At 39.7% G+C, this 22,666-nt stretch overlaps 1 protein-coding gene across 1 annotated transcript; it reads right to left on the minus strand.

Moving 5' to 3' along the window:
- Positions 1-4,311: 4,311 nt before the first annotated feature.
- On the minus strand, positions 4,312-22,349 carry LOC113116924 (ankyrin repeat and SOCS box protein 2). The gene is made up of 8 exons (XM_026285221.1): positions 22,110-22,349; positions 21,209-21,324; positions 20,846-21,001; positions 19,094-19,339; positions 18,363-18,534; positions 15,886-16,330; positions 15,093-15,246; positions 4,312-4,855 (listed from the first exon to the last, which is right to left on the minus strand). The coding sequence occupies exons 1-8, from the start codon at positions 22,232-22,234 to the stop codon at positions 4,722-4,724; spliced, it is 1,548 nt and encodes a 515-aa protein (XP_026141006.1). The 5' UTR covers positions 22,235-22,349; the 3' UTR covers positions 4,312-4,721.
- Between the last annotated feature and the right edge of the window lie 317 nt (positions 22,350-22,666).

The following is a 22,666-nucleotide window of genomic DNA, read 5'->3' on the forward strand; positions in this document are numbered from 1 at the left end:
GTCATGATTAGTGATGCTAACCTTATTAAAAATGTTAAAGTACTTACCAACGAACATTAAACCCTTTGCAGGAAAAGGGCCGGACCCTTCTTTCTTCTGCCTCTGTCCCACTCCACACTTATCACAGCTTCATCAAGCTGGGACACTGAGTAATCATTGTTTAAAATGTCTGCTGGTCTTCAGTACTCATCCTACAATTTTACCTACTTCCACGGTATTGTCTATGAAATAATATAAGGCAAAATCCATTGTTAAATTTTTGTCACTAATAATTATGGTGTTTTTTTTATTTATTGATTTTTCTTGTCTGGTGTTTAAATGATAACATCGGTGGATCGTGTTAATTCAGAGGTGTGTGACTATATCACAAGACAGATGGTCACTGCTCTGATTATTTTATCCTTTTTTTCAATATTATTTATTTATTTATTCTGAGATTCTATCAATGTTTTGTTGATAGCAGGTGCTTGCAGCATAAATGTCCTCCACGTGCACGCGTCTGGCATCGGTGTAGAGAAATTCATTTAAAGTTTGTGTTGCCCTCTGCTTTTCATTTCAACTTAATTTATTTTATGATATCCTATCCTCATGTGGATAAACATTGTTTGCTAAATGTCTTGAGAACATACATTTTATTTTTTAAATGAATTTAAAATATGACAATGGTTAAAATAAATAATTAAATAAAGCTCAGCGATGTTTGCCCTTTAAATCTTTTTGTAACTAAATATTTTTCACCCAAGTAACACCACAGCATCATCGAGCGATCAGCCATGGCTCCTGTAATATATTATTTAGCTGTAATAACATGATTCTTGTGAAGGCCTATATTCAGTACAAGTGAAGTAATGAGCACAGTGAATAAATATTCACTAGTGGGTCTATCAGCCAATAATTCAATAATTAACTTAACATTTTATTTCTGACAATGTACTGCTTGTATAATGTTTGCTTTATATGCACATTGAAATACATTTCAGAAGCCTCCATTAAATTGATCATTAACATACTTTTAAAAAATCTAACTTTCTATTTAAAATCATGTAATGACAAATGTATCACATTGCACAACTCTCTTACAGCATTAATGATAATAAATGCTATGGTCACGCAGGTTTGTCGTTCCCTTAACACAGGATCTCAAGGCCATGACCGGTTAAGTACATGTCCCCTCCTGATCACCGTAGATTACCAATTATTTCTCACAATTTTTAGTATTTGTACAATTTCTTGTATTTTTATTTTATTTTTTACATCAACAGTATTCTATAGCAATTAATTTAATTAGATTAAAGTGGATTTATTAAATATGACAGCATGAATGAAAGTTTCTTAATCCACAAGATCCCAAGACATAGGCCTAATTTTATATTAATTTTGCATCAAAACAGCATTTTGAGATTTGTGAAGTGCATCTCCTGTGATTCATCAAAGTCACCAGCATCTAGGCTCAAATGAATGCATGACTCATGCAAACTGCAGGTAATGTGTGTATGACTGATAAAATCATGAGATAATTATTCCTGCACGAATTAATCTCTAAATGAGGTGGTGTCTATTATTATAGTTTATGCAACATTTTAAGAATAAGAAAGTAGCAATGGCTGGGACAGACTTTCAGATGCAATCAAATCCCGTTTATGTGAGATTATCCTGATCCCGAGCAGGTTTGAGCTGACGGACCTGTTGCTATCACAGCAACTCTAGGATGAGCTTCAGAGAACTTTATGCTCCTGGAACATGGCAAATCCCCAGCAATAATATAGAGCATAAGAACAGGCTCCTGAACAAACACAACTGAATCAGCAAACATCAGGAACACTTGATGATTACAGACAGAACTTCCTGCAGAGTTTAGCTCCAACCGTAAGTAAATACAGCTGAACTTGTTAATCAAGGTACAACTGTTTTATCTTTCTCCTCAAAGGCTATTGAGGTTCAAATCTGAGTTGGAGCCATGTAAAAAAGTAGCATAATTTTCATATGATTTACAGTTTGATATTTTCAATTCAATTGTGCATTATAGCTGACACCTAGATGAACAATTACAGTTGTTTTTATGACTGTAAGTCCAGTAAGGTCCAGCACCTCCGAAATCTGATCAGGCCAACTTGGCCAAACCCTTCTCCTCCAGGGGTGGCGTTTCAGTAAAGCAGACGGAAAAATGTGTCTTGAAAAACTATCTAAAATTCATATCTCTATTATAATTTGTTATTATTATTTTAAATCACAGGGTTTTAGAAATATTTAACCAATGATAAGTATTTAAAGGAGCTTGTAAAACTTCATTACGGCATTGGATCCTCAAGCTCTAAGCGAAACATCGTCACTTCACGCGCATCCACTCAGATTGACGCGCGCACAGCCTGGAGGAGACAGATCTCCGCTTATTCCCAAACCCAGGGTATGCGAATAACTGTTTGAATAGTACAGCATTTCTTTACTCAAACACTATGTCTGTAAAGGCTAATGTCTTTGTGTGTTTGAAGACTGGAGAAGTAGTTTTTTTTTTTTTTTTTTGCCATCTAGCCGATATTCTCTTGTATGTTTAGAATATCCTGTGCACAAGTGCTTAATCGTTTATATCATGAGACTTTGGCCAAGTGTATTAAACAGCAAAAAAAGAAAAAGAAAGAAAAAAAATCTTAAAAAGGTGTGCAAATTATTATACTTTTGTTATTATCAATTTATTATACTAATGACCCGATTAATTGACAGTTCTGTCAGCTGTCCTGAAATGCGAGTGGGTCTTGTATCGCAGCGTGCAGGTCACTGATGTGCTGATGAGAAGCGCGCTCTGAGAGAGGTCATGGATTCAAATGACTGATTTAATCTTAGACTTTGTGTGGATTTATTTTATTTGATTCAAACCTACAAGGGGTCAAACAACTAAAAATCAAGTCAGGAATCTTGGTATGATTCTGGAGACAGACCTTAGTTTCAGTAGTCATGTCAAAGCAGTAACTATCAGCATACTATCATCTCAAAAACATTGCAAGAATTAGATGTTTTGTTTCCAGCCAAGACTTGGAGAAACTTGTTCATGCCTTTATAACCAGCAGGGTGGACTCTTGTAATGGGCTCCTCACCGTTCTTCCCAAAAAGACCATTAGACAGCTGCAGCTCATCCAGAACGCTGCTGCCAGGATTCTGACTAGAACCAGAAAATCTGAGCATATCACACCAGTCCTCAGGTCCTTACACTGGCTTCCAGTTACATTTAGGATTGATTTTAAAGTACCTTTACTCGTATTTAAGTCACTAAATGACCTAGGACCGAAATATATTTCAGATATGTTCACTGAATATAAACCTAACAGACCACTCAGATCACTAGGATCAAGTCAGTTAGAAATACCAAGGGTTCACACAAAACAAGGGGAGTCCTCCTTTAGTTACTATGTCGCCCACAGCTGGAATCAGCTTCCAGAAGAGATCAGATGTGCTAAAACACTAGTCACATTTAAATCTAGACTCAAAACCCTTCTGTTTAGCTGTGTATTTATTGAATGAGCACTGTGCAATGTCCGAACTGATTGCACTATATTTCCACTGTTTTATTTTATGTTAATTTTTTATGTAAAATCATTTTCTAACTGTTTATAAGTGTATTAATCATTTTAAAAGTTTTAAAATTGCTTGTTTTATTTTTGTTATTATTTTTCTTCATGATTATTTTACTTTCTTTTATGTAAAGCACTTTGAATTACCATTGTGTATGAAATGTGCTATGTAAATAAACTTGCCTTGCCTTACAAGCCATGTTGAATAAATGCAAGAATTTCACTCATTCTAACCTTGAAAGCTGCGATTAAAACCAATGCGACACATAGTCCCCTATGTTTTTAGGCCTGGAAATCGTTGTTTTAAAATCGCATGGTATTTCCATGTTATTCATGACCTTACAGACCCTATAAAAGCATCTGATGCACGCTCTTAATCACTTAAATTGGTCCACCAATGTGATTGTGCGAGTGCTCTGTTACCTCTCTCTTCTGTAATCACGTGCCGGATCCGTTGCCCCACTTTGTTCCGGTACCTTGCAATTTACAAATTAAGCACTGGTGTATACCAATATCATGTAACATGTAACTTTAGAGATGGCCCCTAGATTTGAGACTCTCGAACGTCCAATGTCAAGCCAACCTTATGCCAGTTGTTTTTTGTTTTTTTACTTTAGTTTTCTTTTCTCTGCGCCGGATTGCTGATGTCCTTTACCCGGGCATAGAGGTCCATCCATCAATTATGAACATTCAGCCGCAAACATGAGGTGCTATGGAGAGACACAGAGGAGATTGTTGACAGAAATTGTTGAATTAAGTCGTTATTTTTGTTTTATTTGTGTACAAAAAGGGTTCCCGTCACTTCATAACGTTACAGTTGAACCACTAATGGCAGATGAATTATTCTGATGACGTCTTTGATACGTCTATGGGACAGTCATAAGCCTCCCAGTTTTCATCCAAAATATCTTACATGGTGTTCCGAAGATGAACATTTTGGGGTGGAGTATCCCTTTAATGCTTAATCATCACTCAATCGACTAATTTCCTCATTAACTTTTCACTGCTTCATGTTACTTTTTTAACACTGAGTGAGAGTTATATAAACACTGGGAGGGTAAGTTTAACACTTTAAAAAGTATTAAAAGTTATATGAATACACAGTGCACAGTGGACAGGAGTGAGTGTCCAGCAGAGTCCGGTTTGGTGAATGTTGTGCTAAAGGCCCCTGGAGCTCAGGAAGCGCAGCATGGGGCCCGGCAGCGGCAGTGACTCCACACATCTCAGTCTCTGTGGCCCCAGCTGCTCTCGGATCCTCAGCCGACAGAGATGCGTCAGGCCTCGTGGAGACGCTGTGGAGACATAAACGTCACACACATCCTGCTCAGTATGCAGACACACAACTACATCACACCAACAAACACAACACTGTTCCCTCTGGAGCCAACCACGACGAGCTGGTGTTCACCTTTAATATGCACACGACAAGTAACTCCAATTTCTGGATGACTGACAGGCTAATAAAAGACAAACAGATATTATGAAAAGTAAGTTAACAAGTTCCTTAATTAAAAACAAAAAACAAAATCCTCATTTGAAATTTAAAGTTGAAACACTGAAATTGTCTTTTGTGTAAAAAAACAAAGAATGAAAGACCAACAACATTTATATTATTACTCTAGCAGTTAAAGGTTTTTGAACAGTAAGGTTTATATTGTTATACTTCTGCTAACCAAAACTTCATTTATTTGATCCAAAGTACAGCAAAAAAAAAAGAAATGTGTAAATATTTTTTACTATTTAAAATAACTTTTGTATTTGAATACATTTTAAATGTATTCCTGTGATTAAAAAGCATTTATTAGGGGCCAAGCACCCGAAGGTGCCTATTGAAATTGTTGGCGTTATTTTTCTTCTTGGCAGCCCATAGAACCGCTTGCGGGAAAGCTGTGAACTTTGACACACTGATAGAGGACAGTCCCCACATTAACCATAGTAAAAGCACCACCGCTTGTCCAAAGTGCTAATAACTCCTGATCCATAAGCCAGAAAATGAAAATTATTTTTTTCCTCTGAATCCTTGGATCATGTCAAGTCGAATGGACCCCGAAACTGTTTTCTTTTTTTTTGCAATTTTCAATTGTTCGTAAAACCTACTTTTTCAAACTCGTCCTAGATGGTTTGTCTGATTCACACCAAAATTGGCTCAGACAGGGACGGACTGGGACTAAAAAATGGCCCTGGACTTTGACTAGGCCCGGCCCAAAGCAATCGGCGCGCGTAAACTCGACAACAACAAAAATAATGCCTAGCGTGAGTGTCACGAGACTTTAATTGTGGCTCATGATACTATATCATCCAAATTATAGCAATAGCACTGATGTTGACTAGATGTTGAGCTGGAGTGGGTGTCTTTCTCTGCTCTTGGTCTAAGCTCAACCTGAATAAACAAACGATGGAATAATAAAAAAAAAAAAAAAAAAAAAAAAACAGGTTTTATTCCAAGATAGCATGGAATAGTTTATATAATATGCTGTTATAAAACATATATTATAAAATCTATTCCATGCTGTCTTAAAATGAATTTATTACTTAATAATCTTAATTTATGCAGTAATTAATCTTACTGCACAGATTATAATACCACATCTAAATGAAAATACACCATTACAAATTTAACTTCTATATTCAAAATCTTCAAAATTTGTAAATATTAAGTGTAATGTTACCAACATTTTTAAAAGTAAAAGCACAACATATTTCTTAATATTAGCTACTGCATGTTACATTTTACATCTAAAAGTTTAGCTTTTTTAACTACTGTAATCATTAAAAATGTAGCAACCTGAATATCACTTCCTAACATCATCTCTAGCAAGTAACTCTCTGTCTCCTCTCATGTTCCATACTTGGATCTGGATCTGCCTGTGGAACCCGCTCATCTTTCTGCTCCTCATCATCATCACTGATGGCATGTTGCTGCTGTCTGGCTCACTTCACTGCTGCTAATATTTATCTGAGAGGTGCTGCTACTGGAAAATACTGATATATATATTTCAGTTAGTTTGGGACATTTAGCGGCTTCAGTATCTAACCCTTTCGAGTCGATTAACGCATATATGCGTTTTGAGTCATTTTCACCTGATAACCCCGAAAAGAACTTAAATTAGACTCTCAGTTTTAATCGTACAGATAAGAGCAATACATCAATCGAATCTGTAAAGGGTCTAGTTTTTTTTGGATACAGACATAATAACAAAAAACCTTTGTGCACTTATAAAATAAAGATAACAAACAAGGTGCGCTGTCTACAGTCTTTGTCTCCGCTGATCGTCATGTACAAACATTTCATTAAAATGAACTGTAACTCCTGAATACTCAACGAAGAGACATGAGAGAGATATCTATAGAAAGCCTGGAATGTCTACTTTTAAACTAAACAAGTGCTGCCGAAAACAAATATTCTGAGATAAAGTAATCCATATGAAAACAACGCAATGTCTGTTTTTCATATCTCCGCTCATTATATCTAATGTGACCACGCCCCCGCGCTGAACGCACTATTCAGATTCAAACTGAAGCGCGCGGCTTGAATACGCCCACACAGAAGAAAAAGCAGCGAGACTGTTCTTCAAGTTTTTATTTTATTTTACTGTTTGCTTCGCGATGAGAGGACTAAGACATAATTCACCCCAAAAAGATGTGATGTGGTTGAGGATTTGAGAAATGGATTTCCTCAGAAAAAAGAATGAAGCACTTTATTCAGCAGAGATCATAAACATGAGTAAGTCTCTTTTTATTTATTTGTACTAGTTTTCACATAACGTGTAAACATTTTACTAGTAAGACTTTTTCCAAATACTTTTTCCAAACTATAATTCCTGACTAAATGTATAATCAAGTGAAACATTATGAAGTTTCAATAACAATATACAATACTATACCATTCAAAAGCTTGATGTATATAATATAAATGTGACAAATAGAGATAACTCTAACAAATGTAAAAACAATGCAGTTCTTTCGATTTATTCCCCCTAAAAAAACCTGAAAATATTATCAGCTCTTTTCAACATTAATAATAATAATAATAATAATAATGATGATGATAATAAATGGGGTTTATTTGGTAGAAAATAAGATTGTTAAAACGATTTCTGAAGGATTGTGTGACTAGAGAAAGGATGCCAAAAAATTTTAAAGTCAGCTTTGATTGTCCCTAATAAACTGTTTAACTGCTCCCCCAAGTGGATATTAAATTATGTTGTGGGATAATTAAATATATTCTTAATAAACTACAAACATAAAATTATATTCTTTTATTTTGTTCTCACATTCTTTCTTGTAACTCCTCCCTCACAGTGACACACAGCTGAATGAGAGGCTCATTATGCAGCTCATTATGCAGGCCTTTGTCTTCTCAGGTGTAAATCACAATGATATTCATGATAGTTGACGCCTACTCGCATATGACTTTTACCAACAAAAAGTGTTTTAGAAAATTTAAATCAATATATTGTTTTCTGTGAGTGAGTAAACAAGATGATTTTCACATCATTCAGAAAGAAAAATTCTAGGCTACAAGCTCCAGTTCTCAACTTTTCCGGCAACCAATTTTATGTATGTGTTTTATTGCCTTATTCAAGTGATTTAACATTTTTAGTTTTTCACTAACCATGCATAACATTTTTTTTCTCAAAAATACAATCATGTACATGCATGCATTTCACATATTATTATAGCCCAGTTTGTGCTGATTACAGTGATATTAGACTTTACCCATTTAGATATTTATAAGAAACTGAAAAAAACACAAATGTCAGGGCATGACAAAACTTCTCAAGGCCCCAAAAATACCCTTAGACTCCAGAGGGCTAAATTCCGCATTTTTTTTTCTCAGCCCCACCCTTTGCTTTCAGTTTTTTTACCCGCGGTCGCGTAATGCATATTGTTTGTTTGTTGCTATGCTTCTTCTATCTAACGTTAAAGGGGGGGTTGTAACATCTGCATCCACTATCCATTCATCCAACCGCCAGAGGGAGCCGTCTCCCGAATACTGAACACTGTCGCTTCTTCTCTCATCACTTCCTGTCTACACCTGTTATAAGCCATGATGTTTGTACAACATGTTGCGAAGTATTGCCAGTTTACCCTGTCTCTACCAAGCGTTTCTCATAGTCACGGACTGTTTGCTGATATATGTCTTTCGCCTGCCCTTGACCTTGTCTTTTGGATTGCTGATTTGGATTTGTTTGCTATTTGGATTGACGCTATTATATACGACCCTTGGCTTGCTTTCTGACCACGATTTCTGTTCACATATTGCCTCTGTTTGTGTTGTTGTGCTTAATAAAGCTCTGCACATGGATTCCAACCCACAACCGAGTCAGTCTTCGTCACAGAATACTTCGCCTGACCAGAATCCAGCAGAGTTATCTCAACTACAGGCCGCGTTCAATTATCAGAGAGAGATGATACAGGAGTTCCAGGGCCAACTCTCATCTCTGCAAGCTGCAAATGAACACCCGACACGTTACATTCAGTCCCTTCCTCCGACCAGGCCTGATCTGGTAAGATTTTCTTTACCCGATAAGTTTGATGGTTCACCTGAAAAATGCAGGGGATTTTTGCGTCAGTGCACCATCTATTTCGGTAGCCAGCCTGAGGCATTTCTGAGAGACTCAACTAAGTGCTCTTTCATGATGTCATTGTTAACGGGAAGGGTTCTCGAGTGGGCGTCAGAAGTTTGGGACCAGAATGATAGTATTCGTACCCCATTTGATTACTTCTCCAAACAAATACGTGAAGTATTTGAATACCCAGCGGGTGGGAGAGACGTTTCAATGCAACTACTACAGTTACGTCAAGGGAATCGCACTGCTGCTGATTATGCAGTTGAATTTCGCACCCTAGCGGCACAGAGTGGTTGGAATGAGGTAGCACTGAAACCAGTGTTTAAGCAGGGCCTCAATCAGACACTACAGGCCGAACTGGCATGCAAGGATGTTGGCTCAGATCTCCACCAACTGATTTCAATGGCTATAAAAATTGATAATCTGCTACGTAATAATCCTCCGAGTTTGCTTGCTACTTCAATGTCCACCCCAACCACTAATTATCAGGAACCCGCTGAGCCTATGCAGATTGGTTTAACTAAAGTCTCTGTGGAGGAAAAGGAATGACGCCGAGCTAATCGTTTATGTTTCTACTGTGGTCAACCGGGTCATCAGTGTCGTTCATGCCCTAACAAGCCCTCCCAGATCAAAGTGAGTATGTCCTTAACCAATATGCTGACCAGTTGTTTTACTCTTCTCCTCACACTCAACCATGCTAATTCTGCTCATTGTGTTCCAGCATTAATTGACTCCGGTTCTGCCTTAAATTTGATCCATCATGAATTGGTCCGTGAACTCAACATACCTGTTATCCAGTGCATACCACCTATTAACATCACTGCCATAAATAGCCAGCCTATTGGTGGAGGAATTACCCATCAAACTGTGCCCGTTACTGTCAAGATTGGCCTGTTCCACTCAGAGACCATTTCTTTGTATGTCACATCTACACCACAGCATCCAGTAGTATTGGGTAATCCATGGCTGACTGTCCATGATCCACAAATTTCCTGGAGCTCCAAGGAGCTTACTAAATGGTCGCCATACTGTAACAGCCATTGTCTTCAACTCCAGTTACAATTTCCCTGTTTAACCACCAGTATTGAAAGCCCTGCATCTAATGAATCAGTTTTTATTCCCCCAGAGTATTCTGACTACAATGAGGTCTTCAGCAAAACCAAGGCCACCCAGTTACCTCCTCACCGCCCCTGGGACTGCGCAATCGAACTGTTACTGAACACTACACCTCCCAAGAGCAAGGTATATCCATTAACCATTCCTGAAACGCAGGCCATGGAAAAATACATTGAGGAGGCTCTAGCATCTGGTTTCATCCGTCCTTCCACGTCACCAGCAGCATCGGGTTTCTTCTTTGTTGAAAAGAAGTGAACGTGTGTGGGACAGTGCCCATGTGAGGCTGCAAAGGGCAATCAGAGCTCAGAGGATCAAAGCAGACCGCAGGAGGCGTCCCCATCCCAACTATCAGCCGGGTCAGAAGGTCTGGTTGTCGACTCGGGATCTACGGTTGCGGCTTCCCAGCAGGAAGCTCAGCCCGCGGTATGTAGGCCCATTTCGTATATTACGGCAGATTAATCCAGTAACTTACAGGCTTGAGCTTCCTGCTCATTACCGTATCTCTCCTTCTTTTCATGTATCTCTGTTGAAACCGGTCCACCCTGCTTCCGGCCCCACTACTAAGGAGAGAGAACCTCCTCCACCACTGGACATTGATGGAGCTCCTGCGTACTTGGTAATGGAGATTCTGGATTCTAGGCGTCATGGGGGCGGTTGCAATACCTGGTGGACTGGGAAGGCTATGGTCCAGAGGAGAGATCATGGGTGGCTGCCAGGGACATTCTAGACCCATCGTTGACTCAGGAGTTCCACCAGGCAAACCCTACTCGTCCTGCACCCAGACCAAGGGGACGTCCTCGGAGAACACCTGGAGGTGTTCATAGAGGGAGGGATTCTGTAACATCTGCATCCACTATCCATTCATCCAACCGCCAGAGGGAGCCGTCTCCCGAATACTGAACACTGTCGCTTCTTCTCTCATCACTTCCTGTCTACACCTGTTATAAGCCATGATGTTTGTACAACATGTTGCGAAGTATTGCCAGTTTACCCTGTCTCTACCAAGCGTTTCTCATAGTCACGGACTGTTTGCTGATATATGTCTTTCGCCTGCCCTTGACCTTGTCTTTTGGATTGCTGATTTGGATTTGTTTGCTATTTGGATTGACGCTATTATATACGACCCTTGGCTTGCTTTCTGACCACGATTTCTGTTCACATATTGCCTCTGTTTGTGTTGTTGTGCTTAATAAAGCTCTGCACATGGATTCCAACCCACAACCGAGTCAGTCTTCGTCACAGGGGTGAAATGCTATTTCATGCATACTGAGTTTTTTACACTGTTAAAGAGTTGGATTCTCATGATAAACATGGACAAAGTTTCAAAAATTAAGTTGTACGTTTGAAGGAGTATTTTTGTTCCAAAAATACTCCTTCCGGTTTGTCACAAGTTTCGGAAAGTTTTTTTCGAGTATGGCTCTGTGTGACGTTAGATGGAGCGGAATTTCCTTATATGGGTCCTGAGGCACTTCTGCCGGAAGAGCACGCGCTCCCGTATAGCAGAGCACTGAGAGCACAGACATTCACTGATCAGAGCGAGAGCGTCGCGAAATGTCACAAAAGAAGTTTGTTTTTGGTTGCCAGGGCAAGAAACCCTGCACAGATTACCAAAAAAAAAAAAAAAACGCATTAAGGGACCAGTGGATGGAGTTTATTTTTACAGAGCATCAACGGAGTTGTGCAAGTGTTTGTGTTTGTTCCCTGCATTTCGAAGATTCTTGTTTTACAAACAAGGCCCAGTTTGATGACGGATTTGCGTATCGTTTATTTCTTAAGGATGATGCAATCCCAACGAAAAAGGGTCACGATCGTGTGTTGGAACCGCATGCGGTGAGTAAAACTGCTTAAAATATCTCAGCCTCCTTGTTAGTGCGTCCCCTCCCATGCCGGAGACCCAGGTTCGAGCCCCGCTCGGAGCGAGTCGTTGCTGCTGCTGCTCTCGTTCAGTTTCAGCCTGGGGATCTGATTCTGGATCATAAATATACGCTGAATCTGACTGTTAGCCATGGTTGTTTTGGTTGGTTTTTTCCTCACGGTGTCACAGCTTCCACATGCTCTCAACTCAAAAGCCTACTGGCGCTCGTGATTCTTTAGCTCCGCCCACACGTCACGCCTAAAGTCGGTCGTGTTTTTCCGGGAAAAATCGGTACAGACTATCTTTCTCTTATGAATATAATAAAACTAAAGACTTTTTGGAGTTATGAAGGATGCAGTACTACTCTATAGGTACTCAAGATTAACAGGATATTGAGTGAAAACGAGCATTTCACCCCCCCTTTAACGTCTTTGCTGTTGGTTTCTTCCTACTCTTCCACTTCATCTTCTCCTTACTTGGCGGCCAAGGTCTTTGCAGTGCATTGCTGCCACCTACAGTACTGGAGTGTAAAGACAGATTAGTGGGGGAAAAAACGGTGATGACTGCATACTTGGCGGGTGGTGGGCCGGCCCGCCGGCCGTCCTGGAGTACCGGCCGTTCTGTGATTCTCCAGATCACACAGATGGCCAGTCCGCCCCTGGGCTCAGATCATCTTCAGACGATGCTGGCAAAAAGTTTTGGAATTCAAGTTGATTTGTCCAACCTTTCTTGAATGACACGTGAACAAATTTGACGAAAAGCATGCAAAAATGCATGTGAGGTTATATCTCGGCAATGGTTTGGCATATTGAGATCAAACTTGGTGTGTCTCATAATAAGCATGACCTGAGACTACCTGCAGTGGTTCGGTGCAGTGCCACCTAGTGGTCAGGAGATATGATAAATGCATATTCTTGCTTATAACTTCTGAATAGTTTGGCCAAAAAAAAAAAAAAAGGTGGGTCATGCTGAGTCAAATGATATGCAGGATGATATGTTCTAAAATGCTGTATTTTTTTAATGCATTATCGTATCGTTACGAAAATAATTACAAGAATATTCAGCTCCATGCCCTGATGCTACTCAAAAAGTTTGGGGGTAGCGCCCCTTTGTGGTCAAAAGTTATCATCAAAAATTTGAATAACTTTTGAATAAATTAGACTATTGAAATGAAAGTGGTCTCTCTATATTCTTTGGGTCATGCCGAGAACATCGATACCAATTATGCCAAATTTGACCATACTTCCTGTCTGCCATTTTAATGTTGAAAACCTACTTTTTCAAACTCTTCCTTGACTGTTAATCCAATTTTCACCAAATTTGATGCAGATCATCTTTGGACCCCACTGGCGAAAAGTTATTGTCGTGTCGATATACGAAACAGTTCTCATTTAGTGCATCAACGAATTTGCTGGAAAGACTCCAAAATGCATCTGAGGCTGTATCTCAGCAAAACTACATATTTGCACCAAACTTTGTAAGTCACCCCACACTGACCATGCCACATCAATTTGGTAACAGCACCACCTATTGGTCAAGAGTAATAAACAATCAATAACCATTTATAATTACACTTATAAAAATGCTTATAACTTTTTTATTGCATTAGCCAATTGCAATGAAAATATTCCCTGGCTTCTGCCGACAACATTCATACTAAATATGCCAGAGTAAGATGAACTTCCTGTCCGCCATTTTTATTTAGGTTGAAAAACGACTTTTTTTTAACTTCTCATCAAACGGTGGTCCGATTTTCACCAAAAATCGAGTCAGATGATCTTCAGACTGTCCTGACAGAAAGTTATGGATTTTGTGTTTTCGCATTCCGCCGTGATGAATTTGAGGCATGGTGCCTAAAATGACACTTGAGGCTGTATCTCTGCAACACTTTTACCTCACACAAAACACAACAAAATGATTTGATTACAGCACTACCTGTGGCTCAAGAGTCGTAAGCCATTTAATAATATTACTAATGGCTGTATTTATGATTTTTCAGCCATTTCAATTACAATCATCCTGAAATTGCTGTAATTGCTCATTGTTGCATTTGGTGTGATGCTCCATGTCATGCTTAGCTCCTCAATTTGTCGGTGGAGTGCTTGGCCCCAAAATTGCGGCTTGCAGCTATATTTATTATTATTATTATTATGTTAAAAACAGTCACTTTGGAGAAAAGCATCTGCTAAATAAATAAATGTAAAATTAATAGAAATTTCAGAAGAACAGCATTTATCTGAAATAAAAATGTCTTTGTCACCAGTTTTGATCGATTTAAAGCATCCTTGCTAAATAAAAGAATGATACTGACTCCAAGCTCTTGAATGGTGTAGTGTATAATGCTTATCTTTGGATCTTTATATTCATCACATAATCCTGAAAAAAGGTACTCAAATGTTTTAAATACCGATGATAATAATAATAATCAGAAGTGTTTGTTGAGCAGTAAATCATCATATTAGAATGATTTCTGAAGATCATCTTCAGTTATTTTACACTGTAATAATATTTAACAATTTTAACAGTATTTTTTATCAGATAAATTGTGCAGCACAACTGTTTTCAACATTGATAATAATCAGAAATGTTTGTTGAGCAGTAAATGATCATATTATCATGATTTCTGAAGATCATGTGACACTGAAGACTGGAGGAATGATGCTGAAAATACAGCGGAGCATCACAGAAATACATTACACTTTAACACAGATTCACACAGAAAACAGCTGTCAGATTGACATAATATTTCATAATTTTAATGATTTTGCTGTATTTTAGATGAAATAAATGCAGGTTTGGTAAACAGAAGAGATTTCTGTAAAAACAAAAACTTTTGACTGGTAGTGTAAATGTGTCACTGTTTGTTGAAATAGTTCAAAGGGCAGGGAGATAATCATAGCGATGCCAGCATCTCTGCATTTCTGCAATGGTTTTACTGCTGAATGTGTTGTGGCTCTTCGTGCAAACAGACGCTCGTGAACTCACTTGTTTTCTCCTTAATGCTGGTCCACTCCGGTTGGTCCAGAAGGAGATCTCTGATCCTGCTGCAGAGCTGAACATTTCCTACATAGTCCAGCAGCAGATCGATGAGCCGCCCGGCTGTGTGTCTCCAGCAGGAGGACCAGATCCAGTCACAGAACTGAAAGTGAACCGATCGACACGGACAGAGCTTCAGAAGCTAAAACACACTACATACAGAGAAAGCTCTGTGTATGCATAATATTCTAACCATGAAATATATATATATATATATATATATATATATATATATATATATATATATATATATATATATATATATATATATATATATATATATATAATGTTTTTTTTTAAAGTTTTTATTACATGAAATAACTTCAATTTTACAAATCAAAACAGATTTTTTTAAAAACAAAACAAAAAGACATTTGTGGGGTATTTAGGAAATCGTTGCCATATGCCAACAGTGTCCTACAATAGAAAAATACCAAATAAGTAGTTTTTGTTTTTATTAAATTATGATTTTCTTTCAATTGAAATGCACATTTATTTTAGAAATCGGTGCATCCATTTCATTATTCCCCACACACATGCACTCACACTTAACACTTTCAACTCCTTAACTCACAATTTTTGACTTAAAAACAGCACATCATTAACTACCTTGAAGCCAGCCCTTTTAATAACCCTGTTGCAATATATTATATTTGCTTCTCAAAATATCACTGAAATATGTAGAAATGAATTGCTGGCATCTGGGTTAACAGGTCAGACAGCACAGAATCAGCACCTTTACCTGTGCGTGAGTGGTGCTGGTGTGTGTCTGGTGCGGGTGAGTTCTGAGGGGAGCGTGCTGCTCGCTGTGGTGTGTGTCGCAGGTAAAGCAGGCTCGAGCGTCGCAGCCGTGCTCCAGCAGCAGGGCCACAGTCTCCAGACAGCCGTGACGTGCCGCTAGCAGCAGCGGGCTGCAGGGGTCAGTGTTGGGGTCAGCTCCTGCCCTCAGCAGAGCGGCGGCGGCCCCTGTGTTCCTGGCAGCGACGGCGCAGTATAGAGCCGAAACACACCGGTTCTGGAACCCAGCAGAGCGCTCCTGAGAGAGTTTGCAGTTGACGTCGAATCCTGACTGGATCAGCAGACTCAGAATGGCCCGCTGGTCGTGCTCCGCCGCCAGATGAAGCGGAGAGATACCGCTCCGCCGGACCCTCGCCCGGCTGCTCACCGGGAGCAGTGAGGAAACTATCCTGAAAACACATCATTTCACAGATTATCCTACAAATCAATCATTCATCAACACACTATTAAATGTCTTAAATTGTTCACAAATTTTTTTATAATCCACAACACTTCCTCCAGTGAAAAAGTGTTCTGGTCTGAATCAGGAGAGAAATCTGCACAGATCAAGCAGCGTTTAAACAGCTCTAAACAAATATGTGACTGGATTTTGCTGTGAAAGACATTATATTTTATTGGATTCTAGTTAAAAATGTAATTATGGATTTGTTTCTTACAAGCACACAGCCTTTGGCTTCTTAAATCATGTGGATTGTGATGTTTTTATCAGCTTTTTAGACTCCGATTCTGACGGCACCCATTCACTGCAGAGCATCCATTGCTGAGACACTGATGCAGTGCTGCATTTCTACAAACCTGATGAAAATAACCCTAATCTTGCATGAACACATTTTCAGCAGATTATTATCTTTGGGTGAACTATTTTTTAAGACTGGATAATAATAAATTCAAATGTCAGTATTAACCCAATTTCCAAAAAAGTTGGGACACTGTACAAATTGTGATTAAAGAAGGAATAGAATATACAAAAATGGAACTTATATTTTATTCACAATATAATATAGATGACATATCAAATGTTGAAAGTGAGACATTTTGAAATGTCATGCCAAATATTGGCTCGTTTTGGATTTCATGAGAGCTACACATTCCAAAAAAGTTGGGACAGGTAGCAATAAGAGGCTGGAAAAGTTAAATGTACATATAAGGAACAGCTCGAGGACCAATTTGCAACTTATTAGGTCAACTGGGAACATGATTGGGTATAAAAAGAGCCTCTCAGAGTGTCAGTGTCTCTCAGAAGTCAAGATGGGCAGAGGATCACCAATTCCCCCAATGCTGCGGCGAAAAATATAGTGGAGCAATATCAGAAAGGAGTTTCACAGAGAACAATTGGAAAGAGTTATGGAATAGAAGTTATCATCATCTACAGTGTATAATATCATCCAAAGATTCAGAGAATCTGGAACAATCTCTGTGTGTAAGAGTCAAGGTCTGAAAACCATACTGGATGCCCAAGATCTTCTGCTCTTAAACAGCACTGCATCACATACAGGAATGATACTGTAATGGAAATCACAACATGGGCTCAGGAATACTTCCAGAAAACATTGTCAGTGAACACAATCCACCGTGACATGCGTTGTTATCAGCGCTCAGTTCAGAAGCCTGCATCTCTGATGGTGTGGGGTTGCATGAGTGTGTGTGGCATGGGCAGCTTACACATCTGGAAAGATGAGCACCATCAATGCTGAAAGGTATATCCAAGTTCTAGAACAACATATGCTCCCATCCAGACGTCGTCTCTTTCAGGGAAGACCTTACCTTTTCCAACATGACAATCCCAGACCACATTCTGCATCAATTACAACATCATGGCTGCGTAGAAGAAGGATCCTGGTACTGAAATGACCAGCCTGCAGTCCAGATCTTTCACCCATAGAAAACATTTGGTGCATCATAAACAGGAAGATGCAACAAAGAAGACCTAAGACAGTTGAGCAACTAGAAGCCTGTATTAGACAAGAATGGGACAACATTGCTATTCCTAAACTTGAGCAAATGGTCTCCTCAGTCCCCAGACGTTTGCAGACTGTTATAAAAAGAAGAGGGAATGCCACACAGTGGGAAACATGGCCTTGTCCCAACTTTTTTGAGATGTGTTGATGCCAAAATTTAAAAATGATACATTTTCTCAGTTTAAACATTTGATATGTCATCTATGTTGTGTTCTGAATAAAATATTGAAATCTGAACCTTCCACATCATTGAATTCTGTTTTTATTCACAATTTGTACAGTGTCCCAACTTTGGAATCGGGTTTGTACAAATCTGATGTAGAAACACACTAATCCTGATCTCAGATGACCTGAGGCTGAGCTGTAGGTTTAAACACAGCTGTGGACTGCAGTAATCAGCTGCCGTGTGTCGGAGGCGTCAGATCACAGATCATTAGTTCTCTAGATTAGACTGGACTCTTACTCTTTGTGTCCGTGCTGGCTGGCGATGTGCAGTGGCAGAAGGCCGGTGTGGGTGGCTTTGTTGGCGTCTGCGTGATGTCTGAGCAGGAGCTTCACTGTGTGTGTGTGACCGTGTCTGCAGGCCTCAGTTAAAGCTGTGTTTCCGTCACACGTCTGAGCGTTCACATCAGCACCTGACGGGACAAACACAACCATTCTAGTGTTTCTGCTCTTCTGCTTTACAAAGACATTCCTCCATAGGAAATTCCTCTTCTAGTTTTGTGTTTTATATCTACTGTTGTAGCGGCTCTCTGAAATCATCTAAATCTTTTTTGCTTGGTCTTTGTTTTTAGTTAGCTATTATATTCATTTAATTGATTCGTGTCATGGTATTTAAATGTAAAATGATCGATGGATCAAACGGATAAGAAACTCTAATCACAAAGACTGAAGAAATAACGCTGATGACTCTATTTGGCATAGACTAGCACGTTTGTGTAAAAAAATCACCATCAGAGGGAAAACAGACATCTGACATGTCTAAAAATAGCTGTTGTTGGAGAATAGTTTATAACACAGCTCTCACTACAAAAAGCACAGATTGCATTGAAGTATTTAAAAACATTCACAGGACAACAAAGTGAACGGCCACTTCTACAGATACTAACAGATGATCCCAAATGATTGAATGTTAGTGAGAGTCTGAATATATATATATATATATATATATATAATAAACCCGGTGCTCAGTACCGTTCTTGATCAGGTGAGCGAGCGCTTCTGTGCGTCCGTGTCGAGCCGCTTCTATCGCGGGTGTGACGTGGTCAGCGTTGCGGGCGTCTACAGCGGCTCTGGCCCTCAGGAGCGTCTCACAGAGCTCAGGGTTGTCTCGTCTCGCTGCTTCATGCAGCGCGGTCCAGCCGTGATAACAGCGCTGATTCACAGCCGCACCGAACGCCAGCAGCAGCTTCACCGCGCTCACACTCTCCTGCTCACACGCTAAACACCAGCAGACAGAAGAAGAAGAAGAAGAAGGAGCTTTACAACACTTACTGAACCCAGCTGCAGAATGACAACTTTGTCTTCTGTAGAGCTGCTTTACAACTGATGCAAATCTGTTTCATAAGATGGAAATGTGCTGAAGATGTGCTCCCCCTCTGGAGAAGACAAAAGAGGAAACTAATCCAGCATTAAAGGGTCATGAAACCCCCAGACTACTTATTCTAAGATTATAGCAGATGTGTTTGTGTTGTACATCATAGAAGACAATGTTAGCATCCGCTAATTTTGACATTTGGAGAAAACTGGTTAATTTTAAGCTTTTTTGCTCTATTTTCATCTTCCGGATTTAAAATCTACATCGTGTTGACGTCACGATATGTGACGTGGCAATGGACTATAGTACATTGATGAGCGTTGGTGTCTATTCAATTATTCATGAGATTGCATCTTATTATCCTAGTAGAAGACGCTTCCCTTAATTATTCACAACAACATGTGTTGATTTGCTATGAAAGACGCATCAGACTGTGAAATGACATCGCACACAACAGAGAAACATTCATGGATTGCAGAAGAGTGTTTTTCTTTGTAATAAGAGTTCGGCACAAACACGATTCATTCACTTGGTGAGTGTAACTGTTTTTATAGCTCTGTGACACAACCTGTCAAAAGGCTTATATAAACGCCACAGAATAATATATATGTCTCATTTGTGAGTCGCTTTGAATAAAAGCGTATGCTAAATGACTGACTGTAAATGTAATATGTTTTCGATGCAGGGTGCATCAAATGGCTGTGTATTTATTTGTGTTTCTAACTCGATGGTAGAGAAATGAAACAGTCTGAACGCAAAGCTGTGTGTGCTGTCAGTCTTCCCTCTTCCCCCTCCCCCGGTCCGCTGCACACCACGCCCACTTTTTTAGCATTTTTTAAAACTGCGGTGAGAACTAACCAGTGCAGAAATGGGGGGTTTCATGACCCTTTAAGATGTTGTTAACTCAAATATGACTCTATAATCCATAATAACACTTCCTCCAGTGAGAAAGTGTTCTGGTCTGAATCAGGAGAGAAATCTGCACAGATCAAGCAGTGTTTAAACAGTTCTAAACTAATATATTTTACTAATACGTGAAACTAATTTTTCACTGGAGGAAGTGTTATTATGGATTATAGACTCTATGTGTTTGAGTTAAAATCATCTTAATGCTGGATGTGTTTCATCTTGTGTCTTCTCCAGATGTTCACTGATGGACTGGAGTGCTGTGGATTATTGTGATGTTTTTATCAGACTCTCATTCTGACGGCACCCATTCACTGCAGAGCATCCATTGATGAGACACTGATGCAGTGCTACATTTCTACAAACCTGATGAAGACACACACTCCTCCTGATCCTGGATGATCTGAGAGTGAGCACATCTTCAGCAGATCTTTATTTGGCATTGTTCTTGAACTAAACTGAGGTGAACATCAACACTATTGTTTAGTGTAGAGTGAAGGCACCTTTATAAAGAGGCGTCTCTTTGTTCTTGTTGCTGATGTCGGGGTCGGCTCCTGCCTCCAGAAGAGTCCTCACACACTCCAGGTGTGTGCCCTGAACGGCGAGCAGCAGCGGCGTCTGCTCCTGAAGCGTGCGCTTGTCCACACACACACCACCATCTGACACACAGCACAGGAACATGCTTCATTACTGCAGCTGACCAATAATGACTAACACAATTAAACACTTATGAGCCAAGCCAAAGCACTGGAGTAACTCAACTCGTTCAACAAGTTTTTTGGGGGGAAATTTCTTCCGAATGATTTGAGACAAAGCCCTCCAGCTGTCAGTGCTCTGTGTAGGACAGGTGTGTCCCGAGCTCTCACCTGTCAGTAGAGTCCTCAGGCAGCGCGTCTGGCCGCGGTGAGCCGCTTCATGCAGAGCCGTCCAGTCCTCTTCACTCCCGCTCTGCACATGTGCTCTTCTCACAGAAGAGCTGACTCTGGAGGAGAATCCACCAGACTAAATCAGTGTGTGTCTGTTATAGTGGAGGCCGGGGCTAGCTGTCACATGGGGATGTTATCACAAGCTCAAGTCTCTAAACCTGTTTTCTCTTGCAGTGCTTTTTTTAAAAATCATAAATTGAAATATGTTTTGTCAGTTCTGTCATCCAGACTACACTTACAGTAGCTATCTGAAATATCTTATGAAGTGAACTTAATAATCGCACACACATACATTAATCATGTCATGAAGACAGATCTGTTCCCGAGACAATTAAGGGTCATTTTCATGTCAGATCGGGGCAATTTGTCACATGATTTTTACTTAATGAATATACAGTATTTTATATTTCTGTTTCTGTTTTTGTATTTATTTATTTTTTTTGTATATTTTCTTCCTTTTTATATTTGATTAATTGTGTTTCATAATCGTTACATTCGCACAAAAAGCGCGCGATATGGGTTTTAAAAGCAGTTCCACTGGGACAACTTACCCCAATCGCACAAATGACCATCGCCGTGTCTCTGTGTGTGTGTGTGTTTATAAAGAGACATTTCAAACTCAAGCCACGAAGACAGACTGAAGAAAAGTGTGACAACCAGCCCCGGGCTCTTTAAAGAGGAGTGTTTCCCGCTCCGATGCAATGAGGGCTGAAGATCACGCAGACACAAATCACACAGCTGTCTTAAACTGAGCGCATTCACTCGAGATGTATTCTGTTAATGGACGAACAGCGATAGTAAACACACACACACACACACACACACACACACACACACTCACTGTGACGGCTCGGTCTCGTCCCGGTTCGCATTTCCACCAGATGATGATGTTTTCTGAGGCGAGTTTGGTTTTGTGTTTCTAGATCGAAATAATGCGATATATTCGGCGTAAGAGAAGCGTCTCATCCTGTTATTGTCACACAGACAAAGACGCTCGTGCCGCGCGCGCCTGCGAGTGTGTGTGTGTGTGTGGACGTCAGTGAATGAACACACACACACACACACACACACACACACACGAGAGAGAGCACTCAGCTGTTCGCTGGGTTAATTTTAGGTTGTTCTTGACACGTGAGGACTGGAGTTTACCTTATTAGTCTAGCCCCTCGACCAGCTCAGATAATTACTGAGGAATGAGGGACAGGCTTTAGTTGAGTCAGGGCTCTATTGTCATGGCCTGCAGTCAAATGCCTGGGACTTTTGTTTAGCTTCCTTACAAGCGTTCCTCAGAAACGATTAAAGAGCTACACAAGAAGTGACTCTTCCAGTTAAGTGTGAGGGTTAGATTCTCTCTCATTCCTGACATGAATAACACTGATATCTGTGTAACTGTTTTGA

Source organism: Carassius auratus, chromosome 17, assembly GCF_003368295.1.
Source record: "Carassius auratus strain Wakin chromosome 17, ASM336829v1, whole genome shotgun sequence".
NCBI classification, from domain to species: Eukaryota; Metazoa; Chordata; class Actinopteri; order Cypriniformes; family Cyprinidae; genus Carassius; species Carassius auratus.